This window comes from Eumetopias jubatus, unplaced genomic scaffold (genome assembly GCF_037043125.1).
Source record: "Eumetopias jubatus isolate StellerSeaLion01/CBP00866 unplaced genomic scaffold, mEumJub1_p1.0 scaffold_6, whole genome shotgun sequence".
In the NCBI taxonomy this organism is placed as follows: domain Eukaryota; kingdom Metazoa; phylum Chordata; class Mammalia; order Carnivora; family Otariidae; genus Eumetopias; species Eumetopias jubatus.
In genome coordinates, this window is record NW_028274812.1 from 52,048,975 (window position 1) to 52,074,339 (window position 25,365).

Sequence of the window (25,365 nt, forward strand, 5' to 3'; positions counted from 1 at the left end):
AAGCCTCAATAAAGACTTTTACCACACTCATAATTATTGACTCTATAGGGGTAGACTCATGGAAACAGATTTTTCAGTATAAACTGATACCAGCATGACAAAAAGATACCGGGTCAGACTACCAAAAGATAGCATCAGGATTTCTCTACGACTTTTTAAAATCCAGAAGCAAATGACTTTGTGAAATTGAGTGCTCCACCCAAAATCAGAAAAACAAGAATCACCTAGGATGAAATGAGCTAATTATGATTAATGCTTTATTTCTGATGGACATACAGGAAAAATTCCTCTCTTCTTTATTTCGAACTATTGGCTACACTTACATACACTGGTAGAAACATTCTTTAAATGGTATTATGTTCCAACTAACCCTTTGGAATTCCAGGAAAAAAATTCTTTGAAAATTCTTAATATAATTTGTAAGTAATATGTTGTCAGGAAAACATATAAATAATGATTCTGGAGAAAATGACATATAGGGAGCGCCTGGGTGGCTCAAATGGTTGAGCGTCTGCCTTCTGCTCAGGTCGTGGTCCTGGGGTCCTGGGATCGAGTCCCACATCAGGCTCCTGACTCAGCAGGGAGCCTGCTTCTCCCTCTCCCTCTGCCTCTCCCCCTGCTCATGTACTCTCTCTCTCTGTCTCAAATGAATAAAGTCTTTAAAAAAAAAAAATGACATATAAATATGTACCACAAAATGGTAAAAATGGTTAAATATTAACACAAAACGCTTTTACTAAGGTTTCTCACTTTTGATAGCCATGTAGCTATTTTGCATAAGTTCAATAAAAATCTGTTCTCCTTCCTATCAAACAGTAATTTAAAAATCGCTTTTGTGTCTGTGTCTGTGCCTTAAATCTAATTAAATTAGATATGGCAAGCCCATTACTAAACAACAAGGTCCAAGCAACTTGACTGGGGTGAATTGAATGGTTCTTGGTTCCCAATCTTGGTATATGAGCCAGTAAGAGCAATACCTTCCACATAAAGCAATGACAACCTTAAAGACTTTACAAAGCCTCCAAAGTTAACCCCTAAATTTTAGTATCACATGTCTCTAATTTCACTAATCAGATTATAAGGAGGTCTCTGTGCATTAAGCAGCACCTTTTATCACATTCATATAATAAAACTGGCTAAATAAAATAAGCCATCAAAGTAATAATACTGCATCATAAAATCACTAGGCATATTTATGTGGTCAAAGCCAGGCTTAAAAGGAAATTTGAAGGCAAAATTTATACCTTAACCAGATGTGTAAGCAATGCACATCACATTCCACAGTCAGAAAACAAAATGAAACAACACTGTACAGTAGAGGGTCAACACAGCATGCCTAAGTTGTGCAAACCTTTTACATTCCAAAGAAAGGTTTGGTCTTTACTCAGCTCCTAAGAGATGACCTCTAAACCCTTGGAATATCCCGTCTGATAATGTTTTTGTTTACCTAGGGGCCTGAGGCCCTACCAGATAGTCTATGCTAACAATGTGACTTATGATCCACCATGGCCTTGGGCCATACAGTATCAGCCTGACCAGTAGAGGGGCTGGAGACTGAAGGTCAGCCATATGGGCAGTAAGCCATGCTTGTGTGATCAGGACACAGGGAAGAACCTGGACACTGAAGCTCGGAGGAGCTTCCCTGCTTGACAATGCGGCAAGCGTATCATCACACATAATTGCCAGGAGAATTAAGTGCTGTCTGCATGACTTCACTGGAAGAGAACAACTGGAAGCTCATGCCTGGTGTTTCCTGGACTTGGCCTTAGTCCCCTTTTCAGTTGCTTATTTAAGTCTGTATCCTTTTGCTATAATAAACCGTAACTGTGAGTATTACAGCTTTTCTAAGTTCTGTGTGTCATTTTAGTGAATCACTGAACACAAAGGTGATCTTGGGGAATCCCTGCAAACACACTTTAAAACCCTAAGATAAAGTAACATCAGGGAACAATTACCCTGTCTGGTTCTTGCTCCTAAAGTAAATGAAATTTTGAGTCTTTCCTGTAAGTTACTCTCTAATTAAAACAACTATATCTCTGATTTTGGAAATATTGATGTCTGAAGATATGTGATGACCTTTTTGGATATGGCAATTATATGAAAAAAAGTGCTGTTTTCCACCTTGAAGAGACTAAATGCAAACTAGGTGACCTTGATAAGTTTGTAGGTTGCTTTTTTTCCTTTAAATGTATGTCATATTTTTATTTGTTAAGGTTGTCTTTCTAAAGCTTGATTCCCTTGCAGATTTTCTTTGCATATAAGCTCCTTCTCGTTTCCAAATGCTTTAGTCTCTAAGTGGTTTTAAGTTTTATTTCAGTCGGTGGTAGTTTGAACCAGTAGCATTTTAGTAGACTGGTTAAGAGAAACTACTTTGTGTGGAACATCCATAGGAATGTTAGGAAGTGGCTCTGAGAATTTGAAATCACAGGCAAATATCCTACCCAAATACCAAAGTCACAGCCCTCCATCTACTTGAGACCTATGCTGTAAATGAACAAAAAGAAAAGTACCCTATCTGAAAATGTAGCTTATGTGCCCAGCATTTAAATCATACCATAAGAGAGAATCAAGGTATATAATAACTGATATAAATTCTTCCAACTTTATCGAACAGAGAAGTTATATACATAAAACCATAGAATAAGTTTTTAAAAATACCAGTGACTTTTGAGATTAAAGTAAAAGAAATTTCTGAACTTGAAAATAATTTCAACTCTGGTACTGAATTCCCTAGCTTCAAATTTGTAGCTTAGTTTATTTTTGGGAAAGCAAAAGATAATAATGCTTTTTATGTTGTGTTCAAGCATTTAATAGTTAAGATATTAATAGCACTATTCTTTCATGTGTATTACATATTTTAGATTTGGCTATTTATGAAAAGATATTTTTAAGGTATTAAACATATTTTTGTCTTTTGCTAGAAATTATAAACTATAAAACCATAAATAATCCATGGAATCCTCAGGAGTATTTTTAAATTTAATTTTAAATGGGCTTCCTGTGTACCAATTTGATTTATGTTTTAAATAACACATTTGTAAAGTTAAAAGGACCTACAGTGAAGAGAAGTGAAATACTTTCCAGTTCAGCAAGAAGATTCTGGACAACTGCCCTGTAAACATCAATCTTTTATTTCAGACAAGAAATGATTCACATTCTGTACTAGTTCAGTAATAGATTTTTCTCAGAAATACCATACAAGTCAATGTACATTTAACTTTAAAGAAAACTAACAAAAAATGCCTTCCAAAGTTTTTTTGCAGTTATCCTAAAATTTATTTAATCAGGCTAAGTAAAATTAGGTCAAAAGTATATTATTTTAGCTATGACTAGAAGGTCTGGTCACTTTACCATCCTCTTTTCATAAAGACTAAGATCTCTTTATTTAAGCAACTTTAATAATTTGTAGTGAGTAAACTTTTACAAGTGGGTAGAATCCCATTATAATGAACATGATTCCAATGTTTATACTTCCCTATGGCACTTTTTCTTATGCTCTGACCATAATTCATTGCTGATATGGCTACAAAGAAATACACTGAGGAGGATATCAAAAGTCACAGAAATGTAGCCCCTTAGTAGTACTTTATTTAATGAAGCTTTTTTTCAGGTAAGGTATTTATTATATATTCCATCTACTCATTCATTTAAAAATATTCTATTAGGTCTTGGGCTCATGATTTTAAAAAGTGCCGCATTGGTAATATATTAGATTTTTAATTTTTTGTATGTATTGAATGTTGATGCTCAGGTTTGTCGATGATAAACCTTTGCTCATTTCAGATTCAAGACACGCATACAGTTTTTTTCTTGCAAATCTGCTATCTTTATGAATTTTAAAACTGTCTTAAGCACCTGCAGAACAAATTTGTTTCCAAACCATAAGACCCATACTTGGTTAGATTCCATGCAGCGGCAGTGACTAGATAGCAACAACGGATGAGGAATAATGAGGTCATTTGTTAAGGGATTCCTGTTGAATACATTTATTTGTGCCCACATGAGAAAAGTGACATTTCTCTAATATAGGTTGGTTAGTGTTTGAAAAGAGTATTCTATAGACCAGGAAATGTAATGGTATTACAATGGGACTTCTACCTGTAAAATACATAAAACAGATTTGTAATAGTATTACTGGGATAAAGAGTAGATTGTCATAAGCCATATAGGAGATTTGGAAGTATTCCTATTTTAAACTGGCTATCTTTATTTCCTCCACATCTTTCAAATTCATTCCCTTTAAACATTTATTATAAGCCAACTTTTTCTTCCTTAAATAGCGTTTAGGACTACATTTTAAATTATAATCCAGTATTCACAGAGTTTCACAAAAACACTGACTACCTTCTCCGTGTGATGCACCCTTATATTTTCAATGCTATTCTAATATTTTTTTTAAAGATTTTATTTATTTATTTGACAGAGAGAGACACAGTGAGAGAGGGAACACAAGCAGGGGGAGTGGGAGAGGGAGAAGCAGGTCTCCCACAAAGCAGGGAGTCTGATGTGGGGCTAGATCCCGGGATTCTGGGATCATGACCTGAGCTGAAGGCAGATGCCTAATGACTGAGCCGGCCAGGTGCCCCGCTATTCTAATATTTTAAAAATGTTCACAATGACCCCCTAAATGTGTTTCACAATCCATTAATAGGATATAACCTGCAGTTTGAAAAACACTGACTTAGTCCAACCAATGAGGAAGTTGAAGTGTGAGGAAATTGAGTGGCTTAAATTCTTAAGAAAAGAAAAGTGAGTTGTGATCATTTGCATAATTCTGTACAGGTCAATAATTGGTCTCTAGAATACAACTTTTCTGTAAAAGTATTATTTTTGTGTTTTAGTCTAAGTCATTATTGCTTGATTTTTATACCCTCTTCATTCTCTACTCCCTTCGCATTTTACTTAGGCGTTTCATACCCATTTTTTCTATTCATGCCTTGATACATGGTTATATGGACAACACTTGTTTGAAATTTATGCTAAGTGAACTGGTATCTTCAATCAACAAGACTTATGAATCCTAGACCAATACTACCACCAGGTGAAAAAGCAAATGAAAGAAAGAGAATGAAGAGATATAAACAGGTCAACTTTATCTATCAACAGATGAAGAACAAAAATTTAGTAGACAAATATTTAAGCATCTTCTCTGGGATGGTCATTATACCTCTATGTCCCCTACTGTTTTCTTCCTTCTGTTATATTTTTGTCCCCTCTCATCAGACTATAAGCAACTTGAAGAGAGAATCCACGCATAATTTGGCTTTGAATCTCCCATAGCATCTAGCACAGTACCTTAGAGATAACAAATACTTGATTAGAGATCAGGAAATACTTGCTGACTGAACAAGTCGAACATACCATAGACAAATAAAGAACTACCTTGGCTCTCTAACCTCTTCCTCTTCGCACCATAAAAATCAAAGAAAGCATCATTCTAAGTGCCTTTTATCTTTACCCCCAAACAAACAATAAAACACCGGCATATTTTAACCAGGGATTATGTAAAATTTGGTCACATACCCTTGAAAGATGGAACAGCTGCACAACTGCACTGGTGCCTAAGACAGCAGTGCATGGCCCAATACACTTACTCAGATGAGACCACCAAAGAAGGTAAACATAACTTCATGACAGGTAATTATCAAATATTTATTGAGAGGGCTACTACTTATGGGCTAGGTATTGTGCTGGGTGCTGGCTACAGTGGTGAGCAAGAAAGGATCTTGCCCTTAGGGAGCTTTCAGTCTATGGGAAAGACAAACAAGCGATAACAAGAACGTGTACTAAGTGCAAAGATAGGAGAAATACCTAGAAGTGGCAGTGAAGCCAGATTTGGGAGAAGAGGGAGGGGTGTGAAGGGGAGACTCAAAGAGGGCTTCCTAGAGGAAGCACTACACTGAGACCTGAAGAATGAGGGAAAGATGGATAAGCAATATCAATGGAGGAAAAACCTGGGTCGACAGTATAATGGATAACTTCACCAAAGCTGATTATTTCACAGAACTTTTTATCTTTTTTTCGGACAGATAATTCTTAATTCCTAACATCCCTCCTCTAACCACACTGGATCCAGTCTCCCAACATTGTAGACTGCTAAACTGGTCATTAACATTGTAGACTGAACTGAGATCGTCAAAAAACTGCCTCAGAGCATAAAGTAACAAGACATCAATTTGCTTCTCTGTTATTTTCTGCTGAAACTGTTAATGCACATAGGTACCCAATGGACCATGCATATATAATAAAAAATAAATTTCTTTGGGGGGTGCTAATTTATAATTCTAATAATTGCCTACGGCATCTAGTAGGATCTTGTACCAAATGAGAATTCAATGACTCTATACCATTAAGGAGAACACTCCCAAAAATCGCACCAGGAAAAAAAAAATCCACCTTATTCTTTAAATGACTAATGCACAACTACAATAAAAACAAACTCTGCCCTAGACAAGATTTTAAAACTTTAAACTTTACAATTTTGTTATGCCTAATTCTCCTTATATAACAAAGTATAAAAAAGGAATTAAAGGAGGAAATTTACATGAAAATAAGCTTATAGATTATGACGAAAAAGCCTGAGGCGTTGGCAAGGTCTATTTAATTACCAAGAAATAAATTTAGTTTTACATCGATGACAGTCAATATTATTTTTATTCATCCTTATTTCATTTTAATCAAAAGGTGCCATGGCACCCATATTGAGGTTTTTTGTTTTTTTTTTTCCGCCTCACAGATGGTATTATGCCATAGAGAGGTTTGTCTTGTTATACATCTGGGAGTCAGCTTGTACTTATCTAAACTTCACATACAATTAAATGTTCTCAGTACATACAGCTTTAGTTACAGCTGAACAGAGTTCCAGGAAACCCCATTAGGTGTTTCACTATTTACTCTACACCAACAATGGCAGCTGGTACATTTTTGGCCATAGTGAGATCTGCTTCCATTGTGCATAACCAACCAGATTTTTCCCCTTAGTTTCTCACCACACTGCAAGTCAAATTTTAATTTAAATTTTTTGATGTCTTATCACAGATTAAGACTACTCCTTCGGAGTTAAAATTGTATTTTTAAAGGAGAAAGGCTATCTAAAAATCTCAAAAACCTTTAAGTACACCATCACCATTCATTGAGCTATTTTAAGTATCTCCGTTAATCTTATACTGCTGAAAACTGAACATTTTACTCCAACCCTCCTATCTTCGGCTATAACCTAATAAAAATGGCTAGGTTGCCAACAACCAACCCACACAGGTATGGTTAATTCAAGAGTCCAACTGCAATTTCCAAAATTAGAGTACTCACAATACCTGCTGTTTTAAACACTCAAACTTTCTAGTTTCACAGTTTCATCAAAGTTGAGATCTGTCTTGGCTAGAAAGTTCCAATTCCATTTTTTCAATTTCTGATTAAATAAAAAACAAACAAACCTGTTTTTCACTGAAGTGAACAAAATCAATGATATCCTACCGAGTTTCTGCTAGGCAGAGCACAGCTGCGGGGTTGCTACAGCAACTCTTGTACACTGACCACAGATTGCCCCTGTCCAGGAAGGAAATCATTTGCTCCACCCCCTGAGGAGTCAAAGGCTCTGGCAAGCAGCAGTCTGCGAGCAGGACACATTTTTAGTTCAGTAGCTGTGATGGAGCAACAAGAGACAATTCTTTAGTGTCTCTCCATAATAACTGTTACCCAACAACCAAAACTGACTCTAAACCAAGTTGCTGTGTGTGACTTGTGTATTTCTGCACCATGGTAAGACCATATTTTTCCCCTGCCTCATGAGAAACCTGAGCTAGGGAATAAGCCAAAACAATTTCCTCCCAGACACACAGGCAAAAAACAAAAAACAAAACAACCCAAAAAACCAAACCCAAGTAATTAGAATATTCCCATTTTTACAAAGAATACATTTCGGTTCTTGCTTTCAGGCTTTAACCCATGCAAACTCAGGTTCTCTGACAACTTTTGGTGGGGGAGGGCAGTCAGACTTAACATTTATTGAGTTCTTACTCAATGCCAACCCTTCTGCTGGGTGCTTTGACGTGTTATTTCATTTACTCCTCACAACAACCCTGCGAGGTAGGTAACAATATAATCCCTACTTAACAAATAAGAAATGGAGGCTCCGAAGTTATTTGATTGTCCAAACTACTAAAGGGTGGAGTCACAATTTGAACCCAAGTCTCCTAATTCTGAAGTCTTCTGGTTTTTCTCCTATACTACTCTGATCTTCCAAGAAAATTCTCAATTCTTAACTGAAATATTCACACTTTCCTAAAATGACTTTGTTTTTGTTTTAGCAATACATTTTTGCAAGTAATGACTTCACTACTGATAAACTAAATATGGTCAGCCACCTTCCTAAATGCATAGAAAACAAAGGCCCAGAAGGATATCGGGCTGCATTATGGTCCTGGTGATTTTTGTGCTAAGTTTAAACTACAGCACTCACATTCTTGAGGCGGAAAGGCAAAGTTGAAAAGGTAAGGTGATGAAAATGAATTTAGATGAAGCGCTCTGTGCAACATCTCTGGGGCTGAAGAAGCTGTAGAGGGAGAGGGAAGAAGAGTGGGTGAAAGACACATGCAGTACTTAAACCAGAGAGAATCTTTCATCTCTATCATGTTACTTTCAAGGATAATTCCAAGTATCCATCTGCCCATTTTCAGTTATTTCCCCACTTCGGGTTTGGAAAGGTCCTCTAACATAACATCTCTTCTCTCAGTGAGAATGAATCAGAGTTTTCTTCTTCCCTCACCAGAAGTTCCACAATTACCCCCTTTCTCCTACATACTGTTGGGGATTTTCCTAGGAGGATTGTCTTCAACATAATTGCTTTTCCTAACTCCCCCAGATCTTGCCCTGAAAATTCTTTCATACTTGTAGCTTGATTATTCCCCCAGCTATAGATAAATATACTTCCAACTCTGTGCCTTTGGAATCATGATCTCTTAAACTGCTATCCTAGCTTCTGAGTTCCTCCCTTCTACTATGGCTTTTCTGTCAGTCTTCTATTTCTACTTCAGTTGAGGATTTCAATTCTCTAGTTGCCCCGAAGGATTTCAGTGAAAAACCAAAAAAGTTCAAAAGAGTCATACCAGTTTCCATAGGTTTCTTAAAAGATAGGTCAAGTGTAAATTTATTATAAAGTATACATAAACAAAGAAATTGCTTATGACATCACTGATTTAAAAATATTTTTAAAATGTATCATATTCCTCTGAATTTTTACTGGATAGGTAATAAAATGTCCAATTTATTTTTCCTATACTTTGCTATAAAAGTGGGTACTGGATAGTCACATTCTCAATTTATACTGATGATTATATATATAATGCAAAGACTAAAACTCATCAAAAGTTTTAGTTATAAAGGGATAAGATAAGTCACTCATGTTAAAAGGCAGCCCTGGATTTGTAAAAGGAACAGGAATTGCAGAAAAAGGCTTCTGTACTTGAGTTACTGTTATCTAAAAATTAAATAACTACGAGTTCCTATTTGTAATTGTCACATAAAAACTCGAGCTCTTTACAGAGCTCTTAAATTTCCAAAAAAGAAAAACATTTCATAGCTCTAAAATAAGATAGGGAGGAAGCACCATGAAAGGTAAAAGACCTTTCATTACTGTGTTCATTTTACATTGGTTCTTAAGGTTACAAGCCTACTAAATGAAAAAGGGGAATGGTACTTGAGTCTCAAAATTTAACTCAATTTTAAGTATCACCAATCCAGTATAATTTCTTAGACTTAGCTTAAGTGATCTGCAAAGTGAACAATGTGTCTAAAACATGAACAGATTAGGTATTTCAGTCAGTAAGAGAAAAAATGCAGTCATTTATTATTTGTGACTCTTAGGAGGTCATTAGGCATTAATTTTTTTTAAGATTTTATTTATTTATTTGAGAGAGAGAATGAGATAGAGAGAGAGAGAGCATGAGAGGGGGGAGGGTCCGAGGGAGAAGCAGACTCCCCGCTGAGCAGGGAGCCCGATGCGGGACTCGATCCCGGGACTCCAGGATCATGACCTGAGCCGAAGGCAGTCGCTTAACCGACTGAGCCACCCAGGTGCCCCATTAAGCATTAATTTAAAAATACTACAACTTGACACTTTATAGGGACTAGAAACATAATTCAGAATTTCATAAAGGTATATTAAAACCACTTTAGACAATTCAAGATCTCACTGACAGAGTTCATTTAAGGTGACAGTTTTACTATTGTGTTACTGTTCCCACATGATATCATCTCTTCTCAATTTCATTTGAAGATTATGGACTTGTACTGGATGAAAATTGCTGTTCTTCTGAAGAGAGTTAGTTAGCAAACATTTTCTGGGACTATTTTTTATGTTCTTTGATCCTTTAAGGTTGCTCTCTTCTCTCTGAACACCCGAAGCTTCACTCATCTTTGAGTTTTGAACTTTTTGCTGCAGTTTACGGACCTGGAAAGAAAAAAAATCTAACATTTTAGTAAAAAAAGATGCTAAAAATATACTCTACTAAAATAGATGGATTGGATTGATGTTATAAAGATTACATGAAATTTAAAAAGTTCATTAAGTCTTTATTTATTGAATACCTGTCATATGCCTACCTCCGTGCTAGTTAGGTAAAAATATCATGAATAAAACAATCCTTGCTCTCAAAAAGCTTATTGCTCTTATTAGTGAAAGAAAAGCATATACGTGACAACCAGAGAATAACTGAGGCTGGGCTAAGTCTGAGCAGGACAGAGGTGTTTACTTGAGAAGACTAGAGCAGGACAAGACCAACGTGGGCTGCAAAGATCAATGAAAAGCTGAGAGGAAGATTTATAAAGGCTATGAAATGAGTAAAAACTGGAGAATAGAGACAGGAGAAAAAGGACCTTTCAGGTGGTATTAACAGAAAAGCAAAGATCTGGTGCTAGGAATGAGCACTGAATTTATAGAGTTGAATGTGTATATATACATATTTTACTGAAAAGTATTCCTGAATTTAAAGTACTACTGAATGCCTGTACCAAAAAAAAAAAAAAAAAAAGTTTCATTCAGTAGTATCTGGTAACAGTTGGGTAGAAAGAATTAAACAAAATAAAACCTATCAACTTGCCAAAACCCATTTCTGCCAAGCCTAGTCCATTACTTAGTCTATTTCACTTAATCCATAGGCCTAATTTGTAGAGCTGATCCAGACATTGGCTAAGAACCTGGTATTTGTCCAAGGCCATTTTAATTGCAGAGATTAAATTTATCACGATAAAAATGCTTGAAAATTTATACTGCTATGACTATTATAGAACATAAATCATATTTTTCAAAATATAATTTATGTGCATTAAAAATATGGCTATTCTCTATTCCCTTCAAATTTCTCCTATGCAATTCTAAGAAAGTGTATAAGTTAAATAATCTTCACCCTAACACAATCATACAAAAAAATTTACTTACTAGAGCCTTAAAAGCCAGTAAAGTGAAAATATTTGCTTCAAAAGTTTCATTTCCTCTTTTTCTCTTTATTGGTCACAGAAGAATAAAGGCAGTAAAATTCTGAATCCTTTATTACTTTCCTATAAAAGTGGGGAAGGCTTTATTGTGAGGTTAATATATCACCAACTTATATGAATGCTGATTATTCCATAGGCAGATAGCTACATGATGTGATTTGAAGAAAGACTCCCTCTGCCTTCTGCTCTAGCAGTGTAATAGTGCTAATAATCCAACCTATGGAATCATTGTCTTGGAATAAAATATTATAATATTCCATGATTCTTCTGTTAAAATATTAAAATTGTTATGTGATTCTTAGTTATTAAGAATTCACATGCAACGAGAGAGTCCCCCCTTACCACCACGCTATAGCCAGCTAAGCACAGGTCCCCAGGGAATAGAACACAGCATAACTTGTTCTGGGAAAGGAGAAACAGTCGTTTTAGCATTAGAGTACTGCTTGAGGAGCCAGGTTTATGTATGGTACCGAAGTAGAGACCTGTCAACATAAGGGGCTTCATTAAGGGATTAGGGGTGGGAGAGGTAAAGGGAAAGAATGTTAAAAGGGTAACCGGGAGGGCTGTCTACCTCAAAATTTTCCCAAGGCCATTTCCGAATACATAACTAAACTTTCTTGTTCCTCTTACTTTACATTATCTTGGAGAGTTATGTAGGAGGCAATGTTATTCCAATGGGACAGAGGGCTCTAAAACAGGCCTAAGGGACTCCTGTCATCTTTTCACTAAGCCACACATACAGACCTTAAATTTGAAAGATCATACAGAGATATAACACTGACTCCAGATATATCTTTTTATTAAAATCTTTTACTAAAGCCTTCTTACATTGTCTTGATGCTTCAACAGTTTGGAAATTTGTTCTCCTTTAATTTCCATTTTCTTGACTAAATGTTCTAGTTTACATTCTATGTCTTCACAGACTGAATGACTTTCAGTTTCCTTCATTTGATTCAGTAGTTCTTCATGCTCCCTATGAAAGAAAAGCAAATATCAAGCACTGTTATGGTTTATACTATATATCTTTGATAGAATTAAACAATATTCTGTTCAATCATAAATTTTTGTCACTTAAATATTAATTTTCAAAGACAGTCTCTTTATGTACAGTTATCTAATTAATCTATGGTAAATATAAAAGGCTCTTATGATTTGAGATTAAATTTAGAAATATCTTAGACTTAGGGTCTTAAAGAACCTTAAAATAAATTTTGAATTCTTGATGTTCATAGCTAAATGTAATAAAATATTCTGATGTCCTTAGCTAAAAGCAGTAAAGGACTCTCTTTAGTTCCAACTTTGGAATTCTTAATATACGGTGTTTGGGAAGAACTGCAGCTATAAAAATATTTGCCCAAGAAATCTCTATTTGGTGATAGCCCACTTTAAGGAATACTGTTAAGAGAACAAGCTGTATCTTCTACAGATGTCCTAGTTCAACTAGTTGGCTACCCAAATCTCATATTTCCTGGAATTTTTGTTGAATATATATTTAAACTTGGGGCTTAAAATATGTATCCCACTCAGAATCTTATTTACTATGGATGCTTCAAAACTTATAATGCAGACCAGCCAGAGTTTAAAACAAAGAATTTCCTACTTGTCTAATGAAATTTCACTTAATTAAAAAGATTATACAAAACAAAAGCAGAATCTTTCTTATAAAAGCATTTGTGAGTTATAATTTAAGGTCACCAGACTGCATCTGTTAGAATGACAGTAGTATTTGTCTATCAGGTCAGATCTTGGGAACACGGAAACTCCTTAGATCGGAAAAGTAGTAATTACCCACAGTTGAAAACTTAAATACTATCAATAAATACAGTGAAATATCAGTGAAAACAACTCTGCAGGTCAAAATAAATCCAAATCTAAGCAAGGCCTTTAAGAATTCATGAGTGGCATTGTTCTTAAGACAGAAGAAAAAAAGATACCTATATATCTTACTAGTTCTGATAAAGAATGAAAATACTTACATACTCATTTGGTCCAGCTCATCCTGCATTGCCATCACAAGTTCAGACAAATTGTCACCAATAGAAATGGAATTTTTTGAATCAGAAGGTTCAGCTTTACCCTGGAAAGTTGTTCTAGTAGGCTTGTAGAGACATCGAGGCTCCGTAACTTCAGTAAGTTTCTGACAGTTATGTGGCCCGTAATGTTTCATCAACTGCAGGAGGCTTTGCATACTTGCATTCACAGAATAGTTCGCACTGGCAGACTTTAGGGGAAAAGAAATAGCTAAGAACAATTTCAAATGACTCATGGCATTTAAATTGCACTTACAACAAAGCAGGAGTGTGTCTGAACAAGTATCTTCATTCTTCCTCTCACCTTCTCAGCCACAACAGGCAGTGATCCAAACTTTGAATGAATTTGCTGAGGTGGTCCTCCCTTTAAACATCTAGTTTTCTAAATATTGACCAAAAAACATAAACAAAAATTGTTTTAAAAGACATTTATGATACGAAGAAGTCTCAAAATTCAACAGTAAAAAATCTGATTAGAAAACAATAAAAAAATGTGGGTAGACATTTCACTGAAGAGGTCATATAGATGGCAATAAACACATAAAAAGATCTGCAACATCATTAGCCATTAGGAAAATGCAAGTTACAATGAAATATCACTATATACCTATCGGAATGGCCAAAATAAAGAACAGTGACAATACCAAATGCTGGCAAAGAGGTGGAGAAGCCAGATCACTCATGCATGGTTTGTAGGAATACAAAATAATTTGACAGTTTCTTGTAAAACTAAACATGTACTTATATGGTAAGTACATATGATGATTCGGCAATTACACTCTTGGACATTTATCCCAGAGAAATGAAAACCAATGTTCGCACAAAAACCTATACACAAATGTTCATAACAGCTTTATTTGTGATAGTAAAAAACTGAAATGAAGCCAAATCTCTTTCAACAGGATCCAGCAAACACCAACACATTCCTTTTATTTCTGTGTAGTATTTCATATTATGGATGTACTACAGCTTAATCACTGATAGTAAAGCAAGATGAGCTGGACCAAATGAGTATGTATTTTCATTCTTTATCAGAAGAAGCAGCAAGATATATAGGTATCTTTTTTCTTTCAGTCTTAAGAATAATGCCACTTATGAATTCTTAAAGGCCTTGCTTTAGATTTGGATTTATTTTGATCTGCAGAGTTGTTGTTACTGATTTTTCACTGTATTTTGTTTGTTTGACAGACAGACAAAGAGCAAGAGGGAACACAAGTAGGGGGAGTGGAAGAGGGAGAAGCAGGCTTCCTGCAGAGCAGGGAGCCCAATGCAGGGCTCGATCCCAGGACCCTGGGATCATGACCTGAGCCGACGGCAGACACTTAACGACTGAGCCACCCAGGCGCCCCTTTTCACTGTATTTATTGATAGTATTTAAGTTTTCAACTGTGTATAATTACTACTTTTCCGATCTAAGGAGTTTCTGTGTTCCCAAGATCTGAACTGATAGATAAATACTACTGTCATTCTAACAGATATGGTCTGGTGACCTTAAGTTATAAAAAACTGCTTCTAGGATCTATTGTGTTGTTATCATCTGTTGTGTCATTTAGTGTCTCTTTTATAAAATATTGCAGAATACATTTCTATAAGAGTTTAGTACTAGGGGTAGCTTGAGGGAGGCCCTGACCCTCTGTGCCTGTGTCTGGCAGAACTAGTGTGAGACGAAGAGACAGTCCTTCCCTGTGCAGCCTTTGAGCACACACTGAGAGAGTGAGGAGCCAGATGAAAAGCACAGGTCATGGCACTGAAATGGATTAAAAAGGAACTTAGTGATTTGGCCCATAACCCTCTAGCGCAATATTTTGCAGGTCCAGTTGGGGATGATACCTTTCATTAGCAAGCCACAATTATGGAACCTAATGGCAGCCCACATCAAGGTGGTGTATTATTTTTGATGATTCATTTTCCTATAGTCTACTTCAAACCACCTAAGGTTGCATTTACAACAAGAATTTATCTGCCAAATATTAACAGTAATGGCAGCATTTGTATTGATATTCTAAGATCACAGTGATCTGTGCTTTAACTATTTCTAAAATTCTTTTATCCATTTGTTCACTGCTATGTGACCCTCTAGTGCCAGAGATTGCACAGGTCTATAAAACAGAAAGAGATAAGTACAACAGAGTATCTTGGAAATGGACTCAGAAGTATGTCATGTGATGCTACTATAAGGTCAAAATAACCTGCATTATAGCTGGAATAAAATTTAAATTACTGTTCCTTTTTTAATTTTCTTACCAGACTGCTGCTCCCTTAGCAGACTAAAATAAAATTTTATTTTTTGTTTATTTCCCTCCATTCATTCACATGCTCATCTGACAAAGACTTAACTTCTTCCAGTTTTGGACAATAACTGCTTTTAAAAACTACAAGGTATTTATAAAAGTATAGTTGCCCAAGATTCAGAATTTTTTTTAAAGATTTTATTTATTTATTTATTTATTTATTTATTTATTTTGGGGGGCGGTTGTGCAGAGGGAGAGGGAGAGAATCTCAAGCAGACTGTACTGAGCACTGAACCCAATACGGGGCTCCATTCCACGACCCTGAGATCATGACCTGAGATGAAATCAAGAGTCCGATGCTCAACCGACTGAGACACCCAGGCACCCCAAGATTCAGAATTTTTTAAAAAATGGAGCATGTGTATTATGTGGCCAATGTCTTCACTCTAACTTGGTTATGACACTAAAACCATTCCTCACTGCTCTAACATGCTGAAGAAAATCATCTGAGGGGGACGGAGATGGATGCTCAGTTGTCACATCAAAGGAAGCAACATTATTCAAGCATCCATTCTTTCTTAAGCCTTCCATTGAGAGAGATTTGAGTTACATGATACACTTTATGCTCATAACTGATATGAATGGAGAATTGATATTAATTTATAGCATCAGCAGAACAAAATCTATGATGTATTTTATGCATGTTAATAAAGGAATGATATGTTCTTGTTCTACAGAGAATGGAAACTGGAAGTCAAATACCCTTTGCATTCCAAAACAGGGTCTCAAATTTTTTTTTAATTTTCATTTAAATTTAAATTATTAGAAAGCTCGGAGCTCATAGTTAATCTATCTTCAATACACTGTTTAATGTACAAATGATGCAAGTTGTCAATGGATAAGTGATCAACTAATAGCTCTGCTAATAACTTATTTATTTTTCTTGCAATAATGTTGCACAAATCGAAAAAAAAGAGTTTAGTACTAGGAAAATGTCTATCTTTCTAGAAAAATTGGCATGTTTATTGTTATTTCACAAATATACTGATTGTCATATGGTCCTTTTTGCTTTGGTTGTCAAGTAAACTCAAAATTAGTTTTTGGGCTCAACTGCTGATACTTTCTTTAACCTGGATTTTATGGAATTTTCTATCCTCAAACCTAAAACCATCAGCATTCAACTTATGTTTTTATCTGCATTTCATAGCATTATTGCATGTCTTTTATTACAAATCTCTCTAAATTCTTTTTGGAAATGGATAGGTATAAATATTAAAAGAGTAAAGAAATAAGCATTAGCAAATAAGAATAAAGTATCTGCATACCTTCAAAGACTTCTTCTTCTCCTTGCAGTGTTTTGGATTTGATACTGAAGACATTAAAATTCTACTGATTTCAAGTCCAGTCTGAAGCTATAATATTAAAGAAAAAGCTTTATGCAACTGATTTTTAACAAGTTTCTTCAAAAACATTATAATAAGAAATCAGTCTCAGCTTATGAAGACAAAAATGCTTGGGGCGCCTGGGTGGCTCAGTTGGTTGAGTGCCTGGCTTAGGTCATGATCCTCAGGGTCATGAGATCGAGTACCATGTCAGGCTCTGTGCTCAGTACTGAGCCTGCTTGAGATTCTCTGTCTCCGTCCCCTCCCCCCACTCATGCTCTCTCTCTCTCTCTCTCTCTAAGATAAACAAAATCTTCTTTAAAAAGTGCTTTTTGAGGAAGAAAAGAAAACCCCAGGGCACCTGGGTGGCTCAGTCCGTTAAGGTTAAGCATCTACCTTCGGCTCAGGTCATGATCCCAAGGTCATGGGATCGAGTCCCACATCAGGCTCCCTGCTCAGCAGGGAGTCTGCTCCTCCCTCCCACCTCTCATGTTCTCTCTCTCTCTTATTCTCTCTCTCTGAAATAAATAAAATCTTAAAAAAAAGAAAACCCTAAATACTATTTTTTGTATGTGAAAGCCCCACTAAGTCTATTGCTAAATGCAATCATTTTCTGTTTATAAGAGAATGCATTATTTAATACCTATATATCAATCAAACTGAAAACAATCTATATCAGGAATTATTTCATATATATATATGTCAGAATTTCAAAAGACTGTAAGACTTCTTTTGGCAGGCATCCAAGTATATAAATATGCTGGCTGACTTACTGAGAATCTCATTATTATAGCAAAAAGAGACCAAAACTAACAAGTTAGGAAGCAGAAATTATAGTCTAAAATATAGCCTGCAGATAATGAAAACAAATTATAATAAAACATGTGGTTTATTGTGATAATGATATAATGCTCTATTTACTTCAGATGCTTTGTCTTGAAATAGCTTACGCTGATGTTCTTCTTCCTTAAGTTTTTCCTCTAAATGTTTAATCTTGTCCTGCAAAAGAACAAAAAAACTGGTATTATTATATAAAAACTAGAGTCAAATAGCCTTTGTTCTTTTTCCACATAGAGTCTTCGAGTCTTGATTGTTAGTAGTTCAGCAAGCTAAAGCAGAAAGTAAGAAAAAGAAATGGCAAAAGATGCTACAATTTTTCTTGGCTTTCTTCCTATGCTTCTTTACCTGCTATTACATATAAGAAGAACAAAGGGAAAGCAAAGAATGTACATGCAAAGACATTATTAACTTCTAGCAACAAAACCATAATGATGAAATTTTGGGGGGTATTAAATCTAGAAGGTCAAATGATCATAGTCTTGGGTCTCAATGTTTCATTCAAAACACAATAAATGTCTACTGTGTGCATATTATTAAGGGTACAGCTGTTGGAGGAGGGAAGGGAGAGGAAGACATATTAGAAATATAAGATATAGGGGCGCATGGGTGGCTCAGTTGTTAAGCGTCTGCCTTTGGCTCAGGTCATGATCCCAGGGTCCTGGGATCGAGCCCTGCATCGGGCTCCTTGCTCCATGGGAAGCCTGCTTCTCCCTCTCCCACTCCCCCTGCTTGTGTTCCCTCTCTCACTGTGTCTCTCTCTGTCAAATAAATAAATAAAATCTTTTTTAAAAAAAAGAAACATAAGATAAAGACTATATCAAAATAAAAAGCTTCTGCACGGTGAAGGAAACAATCAACAAAACTAAAAGGGAGCCTACAGAATGGAAGAAAATATTTCCAAATGACATATCTGATAAAGGGTTACTATCCAAAATAATATAAAGAACTTATGAAACTCTACACCCCCAAAACAAATAATCCAATTAAAAAATGGGCAGAAGACATGGGTAAACATTTTTCCAAAGAAGACATCCTGATGGCCAACAGACACATGAAAAGATGCTCAACGTCACTGATCATCAGGGATACACAAATCAAAACTACAATGAGATATCACCTCATACCTGTCAAAATGGATAAAATCAACAACATAAGAAACAACAGATGTTGGCGTAGATGGGGATGGTGAGAAAGGGGAACCCTTATGCACTGTTGGTGGGAATATAAACTGGTGTAGCCACTGTGAAAATCAGTATAGAAGTTCCTCAAAAAGTTTAAAATAGAAGTACCCTACGATCCAGCAATCACACGACTAGGTATTTACCCAAAAGATACAAAAATACTAATTTAAAGGGATACATGCACCCTGGTGTTTATAGCAACATTATCTACAATAGCCAAACTCTGGAAACAGCTCAAGTGTCCATCGACTGATGAACAGATAAAGATGTGTGTATATATATATTTATTTATTCAATGAACCTTTACTTGGCCATAAAAAAGAATGAAATCTTGCCATTTGCAATGACATGGATAGAATAAGAAAGTTTTAAATACCAAAGGACAAATACACTAGAAGGTAACGTAAGAAAAGGTGGCAACGATTTTTGCAAGACAGAAAAGTAGATGGGTGACTTCCAACCTTACTTTGCAAGGCAGAAAAAGCTGAAGTTTCACTAGAGAGTATAATGCTAAGCAAAATAAGTCAGTCAGAACAACACAAATACCATATGATTTCACTCATATGTGGGATTTGAGAGACAAATGAGCAAAGGGGAAAAAGAGAGAGAGAGACAAATCAAGAAACAGACTCTTAACTACAGAGAACAAACTGATGGTTACCAGAAGGGAGGTGGGTGGGGGGATGAGTTAAATAGGTGATGGGGATTAAGGAGTGCATTTGTTGTGATGAGCACCAGATGATGCATGGAACTGTTGAATCACTATATTATACACATGAACCTAATATTACACTGTATGTTAACTGGAATTTATGTATGTATGTATGTATGATATGTTAGTCACCATATTATACACATGAAATATTACACTGTACATTAACTGGAATTTATTTCTTTATGTATGTATGTATGTATGTTATGTTTGTCACCATACAGTACATCATTAGTTTCTGATGTAATGTTCTATGATTCATTGTTTGTGTAAAACACCCAGTGCTCCATGCAATTCCTTAATACCCATAACTGAGCCAAACACATCCCTCCACCCCCCTCCCCTCTAGAACCCTCAGTTTGTTTCTCGGAGTCCATAGTCTCTCATGGTTCATCTCTCCCTCCAATTCACCCCTTCATTTTTCCCTTCCTTCTCCTAATGTCCTCCCTGCTATTCCTGATGGTCCACAAATAAGTGAAACCATAGGATAACTGACTTTCTCTGCTTGACTTAGTTCACTTAGCATAATCTCTATTTATTTTTAAGATTTATTTATTTATTTGAGAGAAAGAGTGAGAGCAGGGGGAGGGGTGGGGAAAGAGACAGAGAGAATTCCAACCAGACTCCCCACTGAGCTCTGAGCCCAATACAGGGCTAGATCACATGACCCTGAGATCATGACCTGAGCTGAAACCAAGAGTTGTACGCTCAATCCACTGAGCCACCCAGGTGCCCTATCTAACTGGAATTTAAATAAAAACATAAAAAAAAAGAAAAACAATTGTGTAACAACATATGGTGATGGATATTAACTAGACTTACTGTGGTAATCATTTTGTAAAATATACAAATATCAAAAAAATACAAATATCAAATCATTATGTTGTACACCTAAAACTAATACAATGTTCTATGTCAATTTTATCTCAATTTGTAAAAAAATGAAAAAAAAGAAATATAAGATATGTTCCTTGTTATTTAAGAGCTTATACTGTACTTAAGGAAACAGTAACATACATGAAACAAACAACAAAACAATGAGCATAATTTGACTCAGACCACGTATATACTTATACATATAAATATTTTATCTTATATCCATGGTATGGTTCAGAATTTGAGGATAGTACCATTTCAAAGGGAGAGCTCCCTGAGTGTTGGAGAACTCAGGAAGGCTTCACAGAGGAAGCAGGACCTGGAGAAAGTCCTACAAAATGGATAAAATTTGGTTGGAAAATGGAGAGGGCATTTCAGGAGGATTGAAGATAGACTTAACTACAAATGGTGAAAGACAATCTTTTCAATAACCTTTAGGCAAATTATCTGACAAATGAAAATGTTCTGCCATTTCAGAAGAAGCCAAAATTACAATTTTACATCAAAAGGCAAGCTCATTCATGCCATGACAGAATACATTAACTTTAATCTCCATAGGCAGAAATTCATATCTGGATTACTAAGAGCTGTTAAAGAAGTTTTATAAATCAGATTTACTGTATATTCACATATAGGGCCAATAATGCTTAACACTAAAGATTTATTCCTGGCATCATCACTTCAAAGAAATAAGTGGAAGCTTACCTCAGCAGTTTTCTGAGTGGTTGTAAGTTTAAAACATTCTTTTTCTAAGATATCAAGATTTTCAAGTTTTGCTTGCAGCTTCCTATGATCTTGTTCTTTTTCCCTTTGAAGCTGGGCCTGGAAAGGATAAAAACAAAACCTGTATTTGTCAAGTGATGCCAATGGCTCAAAAATAATACAATTTCTGAGAATTAAAGCACAATAAATCTGTCATAAGAAACACATACATACATGTATATGCTTTAGGTGCTTATGAGTAAAAAACAAGAAAATCAAATTATAAAAAAAGAGCTATATTAGCATCAATGGAATAAACTCTTCTATGCATGTTTATATAACATTTCTACCAAGGAAAACATCATCAGTGAAACCTGTATTAAATAAACTGTTATTTGTAAGGTGACCAAACCTACACACTGTCTTATCCTCAGAAAAGCAACTATCAGAGGAATAAAGCATATAGAGAAACTGGAGAAAAGGAAAGTTATACATATATTTTCATATCTATACACAGTTTTGTAATGTATTTATTACCACACTAATGCAATGTGTTAATAATAGAGACAACTGTGAGGGGGCAGGAAGTATATGAGAACTCTCTGCACTATCTGCTCAATTTTCTATAAACTTAATACTGCTCTAAAGAATAAAGTCTATTAAAAAACAAAAAACTGAAACAACCAATAAACAGTCTTGGTGATCTGTGATCTGACATTCAAATGGCGTTACAGAAGGAGAGAAGACGGAGGTCAGACAAGAATAATTATTTGAAGGATAATGGCTAAAAACATTCCAAATTTGATGAAAAATATTAACTGACATATTCAAGAAAAATAATAATAAATTTAAAAACCCAAGAATACAAAAAAATTCACATTTGGGCACATCATTATCAAATTGTTGAAAACCAGTGATAAAGGGAAAACCTTAAAAGCAGCCTGAGAAATGATGATGCATTATGCACAGGAGAATGAAGGTAAGAATTCTCATTAGAAACTATTAAATCCAGAAGACAACTTTGACCACATCTTTAATGTGCTGAGAGAAAAAAGCTGTCAACCAGAATTTTATATGCAGTGAAAATATCCTTCCCCAATAATGGTGAAATAAGGACTTTTTCAGAAAAATGTATGCTAAGAGAATTCCCAGCATACTTGTAAAGGAAGTACTTTGGTCTGAAGGAAATGACACCAGACATAAAATCAAATCTACACAAAGAAATAAGAAACATTGGAAATGGTAAAAATGGGAATAGATACATATTTCATCTTATTTAAGTTTTCTTTAAAGGATAATTAACCTTTAAAGCAGAAATAATTATGATGTCTTGTGGGTTTTACAATAATGCAAAATTAAATGTATGGAAGCTGTAGCACAAAGGGGGACAAGTGGAAGCATATTATAGTGAGGATGGTACATTATACTGAAATGTTTTAATACTAATTCATGGCAGGGTGTGGTAAGTAAAAAATACATATTTTAACCTGTACAGCAGCTACTGAAAAGAAGGAGGAGGAGGAGAGAAGTTAACAGAGGATGAGGAGAAATCAATAAAATTTAAAAAGAAATCATTAGAGAAGTTAGAAAATATTTTTAGCTGAATGATAATGAAAATACAAAATATCAAAATCTGTGGGATGCAGGTAAAGCAGTTTATAGGGAACTTGATAGCTTTCATCATTAAATGCAACATTTAAAAAAGAATAAAAGTTTTAACATCAATAATCTGAACTTCCAACATACAAAGCTAGGGGGAGAAAAGCAAATTAAACTCTATATAAGTAGAAGGAAAGAAATAATAAAGTAGAAATAAATTAAGTAGGAAATAAAAAAATTTAAAAATAAAAAAGGTGTTTTTTGAAAAAATCAATAAAATTGATAAAAGTGATAGGTAGAGGAATAATTTTAAAAAGAGGAAAGTTATAAATTAGCAATATCAGAAATGAAAGGGGGACATCCCTAAAGACACAAAAAGAAACAAATTCCAAGTAGCCTACACCTGTTAAAAAAAATGAATTCATAATCTAAAACAGTCCACAAAGAAAACTACAGTCCCAGATAGCTTCTATCAAATTTGAATTCTATCACACACTTAAGGAAGAAATAATGCTAATCTTTCAGAAAACAGAAGAAAGAATCTTCCCAACTAATTTTATGAAAAACAAATAAACAAATCGTGGCATATCTGTATAATAAAATTCTATACAACAATAAAAAGTAAAAAAAAAAAACTATTGATACAACATGGATTAATCTAAAAAAACCTTTATGATAAATAAGAGAGTACATTTTCTATGATCCAAATATAAAAAATTCTAGGACAGGCAAAAACTCTAAGTAAAATAAATCACAATAGTAGTTGCCTTGTCGGGAAGTGGGGAGAGAGCAGGAAATATCTTGAAAGAGATATGAGAGAATTTCTGTTATTTGGGAGGGCTATGGAGTGTATGAGTATATTTATTTATCAATAATCACTGAACGTTCCACTTAAGATCTCCACATTTCACCATATGTAAATTATACTTAAATAAAAAACATTTAAAAAACTGTTAAAAGTCACTGATCTACAATATTTAGCTAGGACAGGAATTTCTATGTTATTTTATAAGATAAAATATAACGTATTTTATCTTATGAACTCTATAAAGTGGTTGTTCTTCTGGTTGTTGTACCCTCATTTATAAAACCCAGAATTACCAGGTTTATACGTTTTTTCCATACTGGTGGATGTGAAGTAGTACCTTATTGTGCTGTTAATTTATATTCTCCTAGTTACTAATGAGAATGATAATTCTTCTATACATGTATGGCCATTTATAATTTCTTTTTTCCTGCTAAATGTCTCATCATAACTGGGCCCATTTCTATACTGTTTTGTTACTTTTTATATCTTGTTTAAGAAACTGTTCTCCATGCCAAGGTCATCAAGACATTGTTCTGCATTTCCTTTTTAAAATTACAAAGTTTTCCCTTGGGTGCCTGGGTGGCTCAGTTGGTTAAGTGACTGCCTTCGGCTCAGGTCATGATCCTGGAATCCCGGGATCGAGTCCCGCATCGGGCTCTCTGCTCAGCAGGTAGTCTGCTTCTCCCTCTGACCCTCTTCCCTCTCGTGCTCTCTCTCATTCTCTCTCTCAAATAAATAAATAAAATATTTTTTAAAAAAACAAAGTTTTGCCTTTTACATGTAAATCTTTAACCCACCTAGAATTGATTTTTGTGTATGATGTAAGATTGGGATCCAATTTCATTTTTTTTCCTCACATAGCCAACCAATTTTCCTAGAACCATTTATTGAAGTCTATCTTTTCCCCACTGATCTGCAATGGCATCCTTGTTGTATATTATTTCCATGTAAGTGAGTTTGTTTCTGAGTATATTCTATTCCTTTATTCTGCTTGTCTATCCATAAAAATATGTTAATTTTGATAGTTACAATTTGTTTCAATATGCAGTAGAGCAGGACCTTATTCTTCAGAATAGTTTTGCTATTCTTGGACCTTTGCTTTTCTGGATAAATTCCGCAGTCAACTTTTATAGTTCCTGGAAGAACCTATTAAATTCTTGACCCATTAAAAGCCAGTATTGATTGTTACTGTTAACCATTTCCAAAACAATGCAAAAACCTTAAAACACTTAGTAATTCTTTTTCAGTTTTTATTTATTTTTAAGTAATCTCTACACCCAACAGAGGGCTCAAACTCACAACCAAGAAATGCATTCTCTTCCAACTGAGCCAGGCAGGTACCCCAAAACCTTACAACACTTTTTTTTTTGAATTTTTTTTATTGTTATCATCACCATACATTACATCATTAGTTTTTGATGTAGTGTTCCATGATTCATTGTGCATAACACCCAGTGCTTCACGCAGAACGTGCCCTCTTTAATGCCCATTACCAGGCTAACCCATCCCCCAAC

The 25,365-nt window shown here is 35.0% G+C and overlaps 1 protein-coding gene and 1 pseudogene across 2 annotated transcripts in view; one reads left to right on the forward strand and one right to left on the reverse strand.

The window, feature by feature from the left end:
* Positions 1–9,932: 9,932 nt before the first annotated feature.
* CEP57L1 (centrosomal protein 57 like 1) overlaps positions 9,933–25,365 on the reverse strand; it is an 86,189-nt gene continuing 70,756 nt past the window's right edge. The window contains exons 5-11 of one of the 2 annotated variants that reach the window (XM_028104286.2): positions 21,448–21,564; positions 18,055–18,132; positions 17,077–17,163; positions 13,825–13,902; positions 13,467–13,711; positions 12,319–12,463; positions 9,933–10,447 (exon numbers count right to left, since the gene is read on the reverse strand). In XM_028104286.2, the coding sequence (XP_027960087.1) occupies positions 10,229–10,447; positions 12,319–12,463; positions 13,467–13,711; positions 13,825–13,902; positions 17,077–17,163; positions 18,055–18,132; positions 21,448–21,564 (969 nt within the window). In that variant the 3' untranslated portion in view covers positions 9,933–10,228. Of the gene's footprint in view, positions 10,448–11,456; positions 11,554–12,318; positions 12,464–13,466; positions 13,712–13,824; positions 13,903–17,076; positions 17,164–18,054; positions 18,133–21,447; positions 21,565–25,365 lie in introns of those variants that run through there. The other variant, XM_028104287.2, reaches the window with a different exon arrangement.
* On the forward strand, positions 15,262–15,686 carry LOC114210032 (ubiquitin-conjugating enzyme E2 D3 pseudogene; annotated as a pseudogene).